The sequence below is a fragment of the Silurus aristotelis genome, assembly GCF_946808225.1.
Source record: "Silurus aristotelis genome assembly, chromosome: 5".
NCBI lineage: Eukaryota > Metazoa > Chordata > Actinopteri > Siluriformes > Siluridae > Silurus > Silurus aristotelis.
This window is the reverse complement of record NC_139578.1, coordinates 33,000,726-33,016,730: the sequence shown is the minus strand read 5'-3', so window position 1 is coordinate 33,016,730 and position 16,005 is coordinate 33,000,726. Positions and strand designations below refer to the sequence as shown.

Here is a 16,005-nt window from a genome sequence, read left to right as displayed (position 1 = left end):
AGGATTTAAATCTTGGGTCTTTAATTGTGACTGATAGTCATTTGTGATATTGATTTAGTCATTTATCTGTTGGTCTTCTGACTTGGGGAAGAGGTCAACAATCAGAAGAGGTTTTACACCTCAGACATAAATTTACGGAGCTCAGATAGTGTAGATTTGCTTCTTATAAAGACCTCAGCTGGATGAAGTGTCACGATTGAACTCATCACCTCATCCTCACCTCCCTGCACTCGTTTATCTGACCCGCCATCTGGCCATCTGCATGCTGAACAGATTATATTCGTGCAGAAGCGTCGGATCAGCAGAGCGGATGAAGTTCGGAGGAAACCGATATGACGCTGGTGAGAGATGTGGAACAGAAAGGATTCAATTGATCTCTGTATCAAATCCAAACACGATTTTTGTAAATTGGTTACAAATATAACACATACACCATATGACATTTAGCAAAGTGGGCTTTTTAATGACAAAAAAAAAAAAATCAATAAAAAATGTATCAATTAGGAATAGAATACAGGAGTCAGATCTTAAATATACAATATAACATTTTAGAAAGAAGAATTACAGTGAAATGAGTAAAATTCAGTAGAATGACACACACAATTACACACACACAAACACACAATCTGATACACAGTTACTCTGATACACACACAATTACACTCTCTCTCACACACACACACACACACACACACACACACACACACACACACACACACACACACACACACACACAAAGTTAATCTGATCCACATAGTAGCCCGGTCACACACACACACACACACACACACACAAAGTTAATCTGATTTACATAGTAGCCCTGTCATACACACACACACACACACACACACACACACACAATTACACACACACAAACACACAATCTGATACACAGTTACTCTGATACACACACAATTACACTCTCTCTCACACACACACACACACACACACACACACACACACACACACACACACACACACAAAGTTAATCTGATCCACATAGTAGCCCGGTCACACACACACACACACACACACACACACACACACACACACACACACACACAAAGTTAATCTGATTTACATAGTATCCCCGTCTCACACACACACACACACACACACACACACACACACACACACACACACACACACACGAAGTTAATTTGATCCATATAGTAGCCCCGTCACTCACACACACACACACACACACACACACACACACACACACACACACACACACACACAGACTTAATCTGATACAGTTACACTGAAACACACAATCTTATATTTACACACAGATACTGACACACACACTCACACAAAGACACACACACACAGTTACTGTGGAACACAGTTGCTCTGATGCACACACACACACACACACTGTGACTCTGATACACACTTGGCCTGTCCTCATGCCACTGAATTAGGTAAAAGGTCATTATACTCTCAGTGGGATTGAGTGTGTGAGGTTATAAATACACTTGAATGTGCCAGAGTTCACCACACACACACACACACACACACACACACACACACACACACACACACACACACACACACACACACACGTCATCTCTGACTCACAATGTGAACCCTTTACATACAGAATGGCCTCTGTCACAGATAAAAAGGTCAAAGGTCATTCAGTTATGGCCCTAATAATGTTGGTGAGTAATTACATGTCACTTCACGTTTTTTTTTTTTTTATCCTTTTTTTTTTTTTTTTATCAAACTTTGTAACATGACAAAAACATAAAAATGTAAATAAAATACAACCTACTTACCAGAGATGCAGACTCATAATGTGCAGCGCCCCTCAGAGGCTGTAATCCAGTGGTACCACTCGTATTCACTGGTCTGGAAGTGGAGAACAAACCCTTTTCCAAGACAAGCTAGCTAGCTTCGGGGTTGGCTCACAGTGAGGGGGAATATGAAATATGATTGGTTAACAGAGCTATTTCTTAAGGAGACTATGGTAAAAAGTCCAGCAGTACTGACTCTGAAGGACCTGGGCAGATTAGATTGACATGGCAGCCCATAAAAGGCTAAAAATCTGATTGGACAAAAATCTAACATCCACATACACGTACTGGAAGCAGTGCAGCCGAGAGAAACACTACAGAATGAAGAGAATAATCTGTTGGGAATAAATTAATACAATTTCATGGAACAAATATTAGAATTTAGGTTGTAAATGTAGGTCAGAGCTTCTGATAGTGTTTAGCAGGTTAGCAGAGAAGGAATTGCTGGCGTCACACTGGTCACACCAGCTAATCACAATCCTATTCACACTGACCAAGTTGTGGGAATTTGGCTTTGTGTAATCTGGTCATTGTTCATTGACAGTGGATTAAAGAACCAAGTCAATCACCTGATGGATCTCATCAATAGCACTTTATTATTACATTCATAAATTCCAGCAACAACAAAAACCCAAACATTTCATTGCTATAAGTCACATTATTAAACCCACAACCATACGGGCAGATCCTGAGGTAGAGCACATAGGTGATTCAACATTCACAAACAGACTTCACGTTCACGCAGGAGATTTCAAGAGGGAAAACTAACAAGATTGTGAGAAGCAAATTGCATAACTCATGTGCGCGTCGCGTTGAACACATTCTAGGGGTCATGATGGAAATCCTTCCGGACGTTCCTTCTTCATCAGAATCAACAAGGGTCTCCATTAATACATTTCATTCCAAGTCAGAAAACCGGTTCAAACCAGTTAGCTATGAACAAAAAAATATTATTGACTATTTGGCGCTTGGCCAAGTGTATAGTGCAACTTCACATCCTTTTCACCGATCCGAGGATAAATAAATAGCATCAGTCCCACCAAAATGGGACACGTTTCTTTTTAAATAAAAAAAAAAAATGCTTGAGAGCAGGTTCTTAGGTAGGTTCCTTGCGCCTTGGAGCAGAAAAGACGCTGGTATGCGCCATTGACCAAAAAAAAGCTACAAAGATTTAATATATTAATCTCAGCATTCCATAAAATCTTAACATTTTTCTCCACATCCAAAATGGCCGACCCCCAATACACCCCTCCCCCCTCGTTCTTAAACACCTCATCAAAAGAAAAAAAGTCACGAATGCTACGCCACATTTTCTTTAATTTGATGCTAGTTCACCTCTGTCGATTTTGCCCTATCCTAACCTTCACTTCTTTACACCGGATCGATCCTGAAATAAAAAAAACAAAACGGAAAGCTAACAATGTAACCTACATTTCTTTTTTTGCGTTTCTAATCCGCTCTTTAGGATTGGCTAGTCCGCTAGTCTTCTTCATAACCACCATGTTCTGTGTTCTCTTTTCCTTAGCAAGGCTGATGGACAGGGTAAATGGAGGAGTCTTCAGGTGCTGACTGAAGGCACAGGAAAGAACATTTTTGGCATTTATTAATAAAAAAAACCGACGTGCTGGATTTGTAGCATTTTTTTTTCAAGGATTGTTTGTTGACGCTTGTCCCCAGAGAAAAAAAAAACGCACCTGAAAAGGTCACTGTGGAGAAAGATTAGAGCACAGACTAGCAGTAGACTAGCAGTTGATTAGCATAGCTGGCTGTAGCTCATGATTTGAAAAGTGTGAGTGTTGAATTGGTGATTTGCATCCAGCTATGAGGAGAAGTTCATGTTCAGGATGTCTTACACGTTTTGTTTTGTTTTCTTAGGTAGGCAAACTCCTGGATCTTTGGAGATAAGTGTCCGTAACTGAAGAAAGAGAGATAAAGCAGTAGTAACAAAGTCTATTTTTGTCTCATGACAAAAAACCCTGAGATAAATCCTACATCCATGAGGAATGTAGGAACGTAAGAACTTAGACATGTAGGAAGGATCCCAAAACTGGAGCCCGGTTTACAATCGTGTTCTCTGGCGTCTTTTCGAGCGAGTCCTTTCTGTACATGGCGAGAACATTCTTCACAGTTAAGGATAAAAATCATCTGCATCCATCCTCATTATAGTTCGCAAGCCTGGTTCCTCACGAAATGTTCCTCATGCTTCATTAACAGGAGGAAACTTTAGGACTCCAGGGGTTTTAAATGTGGCGTCCCGTGAGGAAGTAAAGAGGCCGGTCCTCACTGCAGTTGGCGGTCTGGAACTCGTCCCGAAGCCTGAACTGCCACTCGTCCTCCAACTCCAACCTCACGATCGTCTGACGCAGGGAGCTGCGGTCCTGAGAGACCACACACAGCGTGGCACCTGCCATCACACACACACACACACACACACACACACACACACACACACACACACACACAAAGTGGTTTATATTGGTTACATTGGGACAACTGACAAGAAAGTTTGTCTTCATTTCAACTAGGAGACCCAAATCTGTTCCATCATGAAAATACAAACCCTGTGCACAAAGCAAGCTCTATGAAGATTTGCTTTCCATGGGTTGAAGTAGAAGATCTCCTACTATAAAACCTATTGAATAACTGAATGTGAACGCTGACTGAACCTCACCACATCTCACCTATATCAGTACCTGACTTTTCTAACACCCTTAAGGTCTCCACAAATCTCCACAAAATCTAGTGACATCTTCCCAGAATAGTGGAGCTTATTATAACAGGAAATGAAGACTACATGTGGAAAGGGATGTAACAAACTTACATTCTTACTTACACCATCACCTCTGACAGTGGAGACTCCTTTTTTATGAAAAGCTAAGATAAACATCTGCTTACTTGTAGAAATACGCTCCCAGTGAACCAGCCGTTATTCTAAAAACGATAACGCACGACATACTAGTAACCAATCACCATCCAAAATATAGCTGCAAGCAGCGATGGCGGGCCCTCGCACATTTGTGTATCGCTATACGGTGCCTCCCAGAAAACAATGCACGGTGGGCAAGTGCATCAAGTGGGTAAATATCAGTGGACTATTTTATGTTGTTACTGACCCATTTGGGGACTGTAGGTCAAAGAAACCACACATTTTATACAAACAGGGGCACTAGTGAGCCACTTAAGAGACACACCGCCAAAAAGCCTTAAATATGCCTAAAATAAAAGTAAAGTTTGACGCATTGCCATGGGAACAGCATTCGAGATATCAAAAATCCCTTTGCAATTTATCATCCACAATGTCTCTGCATTATGGTGAATACGTTTGGTGTCAATCGCATGAATATCCTGGGAGGAGTATTTAAAAGTTCACCACATGCAACTGTCAAAAAATCCACCTTTTGTGACTGACAATAGGCACATCGATGCGATCGGAATCCTTGGCCGAACATACACACCGCGTGTCATCCGAATAAGACATTTTTTGCTTTAGATATTAGACACTTCCTGTTTCTCTAAATTCACCATAATTTTGTCGCCTCGCCATGGCAGCACCGTTCGGGATATCATAAAATCCCTTCGCAATTTTGCAAGTCCAATGTCTCGGCATCATGTTCACCACTTCTCCGTGCACCAATGTTTGTTTTTGCATTACAGGGGGCGCTACAGAGCCCCCCTGCCACACCCGTGTTTCAGCCTTTGCCCGGGCCTAGTGACAAACGACTCTGACGTGTGTGCCAAATTTCAAGAGTTTTCGAGCATGGTAAGGGACCCCAATTGGCCAATGTGTGTAAAAAAAAAATAAATAAATAAAAATAATAATAATAAATTCTAAGGAAAACAATAGGGCTTCGCACCTTTGGTGCAGGCCATTCTGGCCTGCTCCTCGGGGCTCGGGCCCTAAATATAATGTGGAAAGAACAATGTAGAAAAGGAAAGAGGCGGAGCTTCACCTTTCAGAAAGCGGAATTTCTTCAGGAATCCGGAAACCACAAAGGAGTCGCACAGGTAGAGAAGAAGCCCGCTGAACACGACACCACTGTGGTCTAGGTTGACCGAGTGAGGCCTGGAGCTCATGTAACACACTGCCAGCTTTAACACACACACACACACACACACACACACACAGACACAGAAATTTAACCTATTGTGTTCGAATTACAATACTGTTACTTCATTAGTTTTACATGTAGTGTGTGTGTGTGTGTGTGTGTGTGTGTGTGTGTGTGTGTGTGTGTGTGTGTGTGTGAGACCTGAGGCCCGAGGTCGAGGTAGGTGTCAATGGCGAGCACAGGTTGTGTGTAACTGTGTATCGCATGAGGGAACAGGCGTGTGCTGCAGCGCTGCAGGAACCTCTCGAGCAGGAGCTGAGCGGGAACGTCCAACATCGGACACACACTGTCCGGCGCACATACAAACTGCGAGCTGGACATCGGGGATGGAGACTCCATTGCCTACACACACACACACACACACACACACACACACACACACACACACACACACACACACACACACACACACAAATACAAACACACACACATATATATATGCAAGTTAAACACTTGAAACACTTGCTGTCTAAGTAGTTCGAGTTCTGGCTTAGAACCTTGATGCTAATTATCATAGAGCATATGCTAGCTAATAACCCAAGCTAATAATTTGTATATTCAGTTTATAGGTTAAGAAATTAGTTTGAAAAAACGTTCATTTTAATTAGACATATAACGCATATATGATTACTAGCATTAACCGTTCTTCTGTTTCAATTTGCAGCATCTTGAAATACATGTGGAGGTGTTTTCTGAGATACATACACAGACACCGACAGAAAGAAATAATCATTAAATCATAAATAACTTCCAAATGTACCTCAGAAAGGTGGATAAAAATAGACTTTGTTTGAATAGCATTGTACTGTAAATGCACCTAACATAGACCATTAAACAAATTTTAACCTCACCTAACATAAAATTTTTGTTTTTGTGGTTATAACTGATGCGAACAGTTTATCAAGCTAGCATACAGCCATTATGTCCTTTTCTATGGATACAGTGAAAGTTAAGATTTTACCAACCATCAAAAACTTCAACATTTACCTCTGAAATGTTTATAAAATACTAAGAATTATGATTTTAAATTAATCATAAATAATTTTCAATCATTTGGAGGTGTTCACTGACACAATGTTGTGTATGTGTCATGAATACAGCATATAAAGCCAACTTCTTTGTGGCCATTTTTAGATAATATTTAGCTATTAATGAATTTTATATAGTCATGGTGACAGTAAAAGCCATCAATGATATGGAGATTTACCTCAGAAATGTTGATTATGAATAAAATTGCATCCTAACATTGACCACTAAACAAATTTCAACCTCAGTTAACATTAATTTTCTGATCCTGTGCTTATAACTAAGACTAACTATTTATGTAAGAAAACTGACAATGAAAAGTATACAAAACCATCAAAAACTTTAATATTTACCTCAGAAATGTTGATTAAATACTTATAATAACTTAGTTTAAATGAAATTCTACTGAAATTAACCACTAAAAACATTTCAACCTCATTAGAAGTAGAATTTCTGTTTCTGTGGTTGTTATAACAGTTATAAGTTTTATTTAGCTTGCACAAAGCCATTATAATCCTTTATGTAGACACAGTGGTCAGGCATGTAAACATTTAATTAGACACCATACTGTTTTTATTAAGAACGACACTGTAACTACATTTAGTATTAATGTGGTGTTGTCAAGATTAGTGTGTTAAGAGGTTGATAAACCGAAACGTTACAATTTTATTCAATTTTTTCCTGTTTTATTAGTTAATATTAATGATATAAATAGTTTTGCAATAATGCTAATTGTAGTAAAACTTTTTTTGCTATAAGGTAATTCTTTAATATTGATTCATCAATTTAAATAATAATTTTTAATGTAAAAAATCAATATCAATTAATTAAACAAAATAAAATCACAATTATATATTGCTATATGATGTTTTTTTAGGTGTCAAATTGTTGTGGTCATATATTAAGTAAAATTGTATTACTGTCCTATACAAATTAATAATGTATTTATTTTAAATTCTATTATTATTTAATTATTATTATTCATTTGTTATTATTAAGAAGGTTGAATTTCTTTATCTTGAAATAATTATTATGAAACATGATAATTATGTTTTAAAAGGTGGTTGTAAACTACTTTGTTTTTTTGCTGTGTGTGTGTGTGTGTGTGTGTGTGTGTGTGTGTGTGTGTGTGTGTGTGTGTGTGTGTGTGTGTGTGCATCTCACCGTGAGTTTGGGTTTGATGAGTGTGTGTTGATTGCCTCCAGTTGGGATGTGTTTCTTCATAATGCTGAATCGGTTGAAGCGGCACAGCAAGAGTCCACTGCTGTTCACCCTCAGGTTAAAGTCGACCTCCTCACATGTGTAGCTGCATACACACACACACACACACACACACACACACACACACACACACACACACACACACACACACACACATACACACACACACACACACACACACACTTTGTTATGTAAGTGCCATTACTACGTCACCACTATTTTTAATTCAGTGCATCAGCACTCTCTAGTGGCGGAGCTGAGTGTACAGTTGGTCATGGCTGTGCAGGTGTGTGTGTGTGTGTGTGTGTGTGTGTGTGTGTGTGTTCTCACCGGTTTAGGTCATACTGGACGTTCTGTGTGAGGTCCACATTGAGCAGGATGAAGTCGTGAAGGTGGCAGCGGCTGAACGCGGCACCGAGAGACGAGATGGAGGTTTTGCTGCTCCAGTTCCTCAGTCCACAAATGGCATAATGAGCGAGAGATGGGGTCGCCTCCATGTGCAGCATCACACGCTTCAGAGATACGTTACACACCTCCACTGAGCTAAAGAGATCGAGAGAAAGACCATCATCCAAGAACATCAACAGCTGAATCAGCTTCTTTATCCAACTCTTTCTTCATTCATCTTGTCCCAATCTGTTTTTCTTCCTTCCAACCACCAACATGCTTTTCTCCTTCATCCTTTACACACTCTTTTATCAACATATTTGCCTTCCTTCCATCCATCCATTTGTACATCCATTACTTTATCCATTCATTCAATTAATTTGCACTTTACTAAAGGAACGTCTCCATCCATCAATGTCTTCGTTCATTCTTTCAGTTCTTCACCTACACCTTTTCCCATCCATCCTGCATTTTCACCATATTCCTCATTTTTTCAGCTCAGCCTCATCTAATCTTTTCAATGGGATAATGCAGATCACCAAAATAACTTTTCCATCCATCTATTTCACTATTCCTTCTTACATCACTTCAACTATCCCTTTCTCCAACCATCTGGTTATTCCTTCATCCATCCACTCACACAAATTTCTTCTTTATACTTCACACAATCTCTATTCTTTTATCATTGTCTTCCAAATGAGAAGAATTTGTTTGCAAACTTAGTTTCCTTCAACTTGACCTCCTTCTTTTTATCCATCCATCCACCCATCCATCCATCCATCCATCCATCCATCCATCCATCCATCCAATGTGAGTGACCAAGATAAATAAAAATTTCTGGAAATTTTTTCATCCCCTTTGTCCATCCCCCTCTTCAACGCACCCATCTCGGTTCTGGATGTGATTGTTCCATAGCACACATGAGTCGTCCATGATAAGGATGAAGGGCCAGATGTCCTGCCTCTGAACTCCGTGCTCCTCCTGCCTGTTCCTCTCCAGCTCCAGATTGTGATATGACAGTTCTTTAATCATGAAGCGAGCCGCTCCTGATACCCACACACACACACACACACACACACACACACACACACACACACACACACACACACACACACACACACACACACAGGTTTTTATTTCATATTCAAATATAAAAACAAAATAATCTATTAAAACAAATTTGAAATAAAGTTTTATTTTCTGTGCTTGATGTAGTACAAAGCCACTAGGGGGCAGTATGGGTCGTCACTACACCACCACCAGTCAGCTACAGTAAAGAGTTTTTTAAATAAAGGGTTTGACCTTCTTTTAATTCCTTACCCACTCCAGAGTTGTTAAAGATGGATGGAAGAACCAGCAGGACATGGTTGGGCCAAAACTTCCTGTACACTGCCATTTCATGCTGTTTTACTACAAGGATGTGGAGGTGTGGAGCACCTTCCAGTGCATGGTGGAGGTTAAGCAGTCCCAGATCCTGCCGGCCTGTGGTAGGGGTGAAGATGGTACTCTTTACACCATCCTGGGACAGAGGAGAAAGAAAGAGAGACAGATGTAGTGAACATTTGGAATATTCAAAGCAACAAAAACATTGGAGACAAAATATAAAATCAACAACAATCACAAGCACCATATTTAAAAGATGACCATCGCCAGGTGACTTGCTCTGAACAGAAACACACCTGAGGAAGAGCTTGAGGTGTTTCTGCATTCATTACAGATACCTCAGTGATAGTAAAAGTCAAGACCAGAACAGAGGTCATGTGACCTTCATATGGAGGTTTAAAAAGATCTCATCTTAGTATCTCATTCGTACAACTGAGGAGGGCCTTGCTCAGGGGCCCAGAAGTGGCAGCTTGGCATGATAAGTCACCTGATCTAAGAGAGAGAAAGTCTCACCTGGTCTGAGAGGAGAGAAAGTCTCACCTGGTCTGAGAGGAGAGAAAGTCTCATGCTCTCAAGCTGGTGTCCTTGCTGGCTGAAGACAAAATGGTGCTCTTTGTTTTTTGGGATGATGAAGTGGAGCTGGACCTCTTCACCGAGCATGGACGAGCAGAATGAGAAGGCATGGAAGGTGCAGTCGGACAGCTGTGGACACAACACACACAGTTTGTTACATAACTATACACCAACCAAGTATAACATTATGATCACCAGCCTAATATTGTGTTGGTTCCATGTTCCTGCTAAAACATTTCTGACTCGTCGATCATTAACAGCATGAACTTCTTCAGCAGATTGAGCTACAGAAGCTCTTCTGTTGGATCGGAGCCCACGACCCCGTCGCCGGTTCACCACTGTTCCTTCTTTGGAGCACTTTTGATAGATTCTGACCACTGCAGACCAGGAACAGCCCACAAGAGCTGCAGTTTTGGAGATGCTCTGACCCAGTCATCTAGACATCACAATTGTCAAACTTGCTCAAATCCCACACACTAACAGGAGCCATGATGAAGAGATAATCAGTGTTATTTACATCACCACCGTTATAATGTGATATTGTTATGTCGGATTGGTGTACATCAGTGTGTTAGAGACTCACCGGACGTGCAGGTCCGGGCTCGCTGTAATGATGGCACTGCTCACAGTGGTGAAATGCATTATGGCCTGCAAACATGCTGAGTCTGATAGATACGGTCTTCCTCTTCCTCTCACCGCTCTCATCATACTCCTCTCGTTTCAGTCCTGCATAACACGCACAAGCAAATGATCACATGACCACAAGACATACACATAATATATATTGTTTTCTAGACTAGAAGGTCACATGACTATTGATGCAGTAATGTCGGGTTCCAAATGCAAACTCTAGCTTTATAGACACACCATTTAAATGGGGCAAATTCCTGCCTGAATACACTGCACTGCACTGCTTAAACTTGGGGTCGCAAGGATTAAGGTCAAAGGTCATATTCTGCATCTCCTTCAGATCAGGCCAGGTTGGACCGCTGCACATGGGAGCATCGGAGTCTGCAGGAACGGCATCTGTGAAGAACAATGTGAAAATGAATAATGTGCTGGATCCGGTGTTCTCACTTCATTGTAAACCTGAGTACCCCCATTTTATATAGGGCGAAATACACAAAAACATGTCAGGGACAATAAAGATGAAGAGAATAATATGGAAGTGAATCCCAGTCATGTACCTTCCTCCAGCTCTTCCTCATCATAAACATCCACCTCCAACAGACGAATCAACATCCGGAACAAAATCCGCAAAAACTGCAGATAGGCACCTGTTTTTCCCACCTACAACACACACAGATAGAATAAATCACAACACAATGAACTTGTCCACTGTTGGATGCCTAATCAATACCCTGAACTCCCACTGGGAGAGCAAGTGTCATATATCCATATATATAAATCAAGGTGTGGTTGTAGGGTCGAGTTCTTACCTGTGGTGGTCCGCTCAGTAAGAGCCTCCTTGGGTGGGCAGAACCGGCAGCACTGTAATCAGCATGTTGTGGCCGTGCTTTCGTCCACTGCCGGTAATAGATTGACTGTTCGGCTGCATCGCTTTGCTGTGGGACAGGTGGACGGAGTGCACCGATCCACTCGACGTCAGCGTGAGGAAGGACCCAAGCCGAGCTGGGCTGATCCACCGAGTCAGGGGTGAGGAGCCGGTATGCAGCACGGGATAGAACCACTGTGCGGGCGAAAATGCAAGGTGCCAATTTTCCCCCTGCAGAGGAGGTCTGAGTGGACTGGCTCGGTCGATGGAAACCGGGAGAGGTGGATGAGGAAGAAGACGAAGAGGAAGAAGATAAGGATGAGGAGGTAGACCCAGGGCACTGGGAGTCACATTCCTGCTTGACATGATTAGGAGAAGAGCTGCAAGTGGCCAGATCCGAGTGGGAGGAGAAAACGGAACAGGTTTTGTGAGAGGAGTCAGGAACCACAGAGGAACTGACGCCATTTTCTGCAAGGGAGCCTGAAGGACAGAAGGAAAAAGACATTTGTTGCAAGTTGTCATGATCGTTTTAGCTAGTGTTATTATGCGAATAATCAAAATGAAGGATTCATTAAGTTGATTTTCAGGGGTTTTGGATTCTGACCAGAGGCTCGGGTTGCAGCGCTGCTGTTGCTCGGGGGTCTGTCCAGCTCTAGGTGCAGTTCATCGCACTCCATTATTCCTCTACCACTTCTCTCTAGCTCTTCCTCCTCTTCTTCCTTCAGTCCCACCCCTTTGCCCACTGTTCTCATGGTGTCTGGAATTATACCTCGGGTGATGTAGGAGCAGGCCAAGCCTACTTCCTGCTCTAGAGCTGTGCGGGTCAGAAAGCTGGAGTCGATCAGTCGCAGGTCGCAGTATTTCAGAGACCTGTGAGAACACATACACAATATACATATAACTTACACAGCGCCATAGGATTGTCTCTTTGTGTGTATATATATATATATATATATATATATATGTGTGTGTTTATGGATATACCGTGGGAATGTTTCTCCCAATGGGTCTTTCCCAGTTAGAATGACGATGCAGGGTAAATCTTCCAGATCCTCATAGGTCAAAGGTAACCAGTCTTCAGATCCACGCTGTCTCCACGCCTGCATTAAATATTTATTATATTATACAGCTACACATTTTTATTCCATTATTTATCAAAAGTCCAAAACAGTGTGATCTTTTTGTCAGAGAGGAGTAAAGACAAGACAACAAAACATAACAGAAGATGAAGTTAAAATCATGTGTTCCATACCCTAAGCTGGGTGCAGAAGTGTGGTGCGAGGCTGATCTCGTTTGTCGGGCCTCCCAGCACCACAGCAAACCTCCGCTCCAGCCCCAGTTTTTGCTGCGCCTCCTCCAGACGCTCCCGTGCAAGACGGGCAAGCTGCATGGAAGGCACACGTACCAGCAACATGTGCCCCTTGCCACCCCGTCCTGTGCTGCTCAGTACACCCTCCACCATGGCCAGTGTCTGCGGCGTGACGTGATCTCTCAGCGCCGGGCACGCTGTCAGTGCCATCATTGCCTCGGTGTACTGCTGGATCAGCAGGTAGCTCCGGATCACCATGCTGTGCAGATGATGGTGACTGAAAAATAGGAAGGATGTTTAATTAATAATTAAATTTAAAAAATTATAAATTAGTAATAATTTATGCGTATGGCTGTACAGAATAATTTTTTGCTAGCTTGATGTAACAGAAGCATATATTTTTTATCACAATGGTGTATACGTTTAGAGTATATAAAAGTTGTCATGTCAAGTTCTGACCGTTGAAGCAAAGCATTGACCATCCTTTCGAATGCATCGTCACAGCGCAGGATGGGGCTTGAGACACCCCACTGCACCGAGCGCTGGTACTCCTTTAGCCCAAAATACACCACTTCTTTCGGTGAGAGCACCCCCTGCTGACACACAGAAACACACATACACACAACTTAAACACCTTACACCAGACTTCATTTTCAGTAGAGTTTGTTTAAAGCTAAAGATGGACTGTGATTGGTTAGAAGGTGTTGATTAGGTTTTTATAATAGCAGCTCTGGCACTGATGCAGGTTTCTACAGAGATAATGCAGGGAACAATTTGGAATTAAGAAACTATGAATTGGGCACCATACAAAAGTGTAAATCCATGTTATTCTTGCTATTTTGCTAAACAGAAAGTAGCTTTGAATATAAAATATCAGATTTGTATAGTAATGTGATGGAGGTTAGGCTAAGCTACTTACCGGGCCTTGGTTGCTGGGCCAGTGCACTTCGTTGTGAATGCTGATGCGTGAATGACATGACTGCAGTGTGTAAGGGAAGGACGTGACCTGAAGAAGCAGCAGATTCTCAGCATCTAAAACCTCCTGCGAGTTCACCACACGATCAGCCAATCCCTGCAGATCGCTGTGAGAGACGGAGCCAGACATGGCGCTGGGACGAGGAAGAAAAGATACACATCACCATGCTAGCTGTTCTAAATAAACAAAATATGATAGAATTATATCGACATAAATAGCAGTTATACCTGGTCAGGTCGATGTGCGAGTTGTCGTGGATGAGGACGAAGAGTGTGTACGGGTTTTGTTTCACTTTCCTCATGAACGCCTCCATTTTGACGTGTACCTCATTGTCAAGACGTACCACATACTTATCTGCCTTTTGTTGGGCTGATGAGATGTCTTCCATTCCCAGATCCACCAGCACACCTGGACAACACACACATACATATGTTTATGTTGGCAAGTTTTACAATCTTCATTAAATTTGTTTAAAACAGTGGTCTGTTCTGTGGTGAATCTCTCATAAGATTTCTGAAATTGTTTGAGAATGTTCTCTGAGGTATTAATTCTTCCTAATTAACTATTTTCCCTAGTAAGTTCTTAAGAATTTATCCAGAATGTTTTTTCAGGTAATATTCACTCTGGTGAAGTCCTCAGGTAATGCTTCTTGGTAAGTTCTCACAGGTAGAATTTGTAAGGTAATATTTCTTAGATCCTAATTATTTCTCCAATAAGGAATAGAGAATTTAATCTCAGGTGAGTTACTTGAGGTAACTTACTGAAGTAAAATGTTTTTTTTTATGTTATATGTAATGTTTTCTTGGTCATCCTACATGTGAGAGCTCTGTGCTAATTCTCTTAGGTAACATTTATTTCAGGAAAGTTCTTTTGGTGAAATTCTCTCACTTATATTTTCTGGGATAATGTGTTTTTTCTTTTCAACGTTCGCTCAACTAATTATTCTCAGGTAAAAAAATAAATAAAAAATATACCTCAGGTGGTTGTACAGCTGTTTATGTTTATAATCCATGACCTCATATCAAATATCCTTGGAACAGTTATTGTCTCTTAAAGAGGTTTCTTATTGAATTATTAATTGCGGTACATTCTCGAGTCTCAGTTAAAATGTTTTTAAAACAGTGGTTCTTTCTATGATTAATCTTTATGAGATCATTTCAGTAAGTTCTCTGAGGTCAAATTCTTCCTAATTATCTCTGAAGTAACTTTATTTGAGAAATATTTAATTGTAAATATTCTTACATAATATTTCTCAGGTAATTCTCTTAGGTAGGTTTTCTAGAGAAGCTTTTCTAATTCAGTGTCTCACTCTCCAGTAGGTTCTCCATGGTACACTTGATTTCTAAATCCTTGTGTATATTCCATCAGGTCCTTCCTCGAACCTCACCTGACTGGCGGATACGTCTCGCCGTCTGATGAAGCAGGACGTTAGATGGAGGCACCAGCACCAAAAAGTCAACCTTGCAGAATCGCCCAAGGTCTAGGTTCTGGCTGTTTGAGTCTGCGATGCCACACACCAGCGAGAGGAGACTCCGAGCCACAGTCAGTTGTGGGGGGAAAATATGAAACACATCACTCAGAGGCTCTAGAACACACCAGGATCAGTGAGTGTACGTTAGCATGTGACACATAGAATCAAGAGCATTCTTTTTTTTTTGTCAGAAAAATAAAGTAAAAATAAATCAATTAACCTGTCCTTGTGTCAACTTTCATATTGGAGTCTT

The 16,005-nt window shown here is 41.2% G+C and overlaps 1 protein-coding gene across 3 annotated transcripts in view; it reads right to left on the bottom strand.

Moving 5' to 3' along the window:
• Positions 1-2,379: 2,379 nt before the first annotated feature.
• Positions 2,380-16,005, bottom strand: part of greb1l (GREB1 like retinoic acid receptor coactivator) — a 62,796-nt gene continuing 49,170 nt past the window's right edge. For 2 of the 3 annotated variants that reach the window (XM_083540960.1, XM_083540959.1), the window contains 20 exons: positions 15,973-16,005; positions 15,669-15,866; positions 14,509-14,689; positions 14,225-14,414; positions 13,765-13,901; positions 13,249-13,582; positions 12,981-13,096; positions 12,601-12,866; positions 11,941-12,476; positions 11,689-11,791; positions 11,369-11,527; positions 11,085-11,227; positions 10,469-10,630; positions 9,866-10,064; positions 9,429-9,591; positions 8,489-8,701; positions 8,102-8,243; positions 6,053-6,253; positions 5,753-5,891; positions 2,380-4,206 (listed from right to left, as the gene is read on the bottom strand). The exon at positions 15,973-16,005 is cut by the window's right edge and continues 84 nt beyond it. In XM_083540960.1, the coding sequence (XP_083397086.1) occupies positions 4,043-4,206; positions 5,753-5,891; positions 6,053-6,253; positions 8,102-8,243; positions 8,489-8,701; positions 9,429-9,591; positions 9,866-10,064; positions 10,469-10,630; positions 11,085-11,227; positions 11,369-11,527; positions 11,689-11,791; positions 11,941-12,476; positions 12,601-12,866; positions 12,981-13,096; positions 13,249-13,582; positions 13,765-13,901; positions 14,225-14,414; positions 14,509-14,689; positions 15,669-15,866; positions 15,973-16,005 (3,779 nt within the window). In that variant the 3' untranslated portion in view covers positions 2,380-4,042. The remainder of the gene's footprint in view (positions 4,207-5,752; positions 5,892-6,052; positions 6,254-8,101; positions 8,244-8,488; positions 8,702-9,428; positions 9,592-9,865; positions 10,065-10,468; positions 10,631-11,084; positions 11,228-11,368; positions 11,528-11,688; positions 11,792-11,940; positions 12,477-12,600; positions 12,867-12,980; positions 13,097-13,248; positions 13,583-13,764; positions 13,902-14,224; positions 14,415-14,508; positions 14,690-15,668; positions 15,867-15,972) is intronic. The other variant, XM_083540961.1, reaches the window with a different exon arrangement.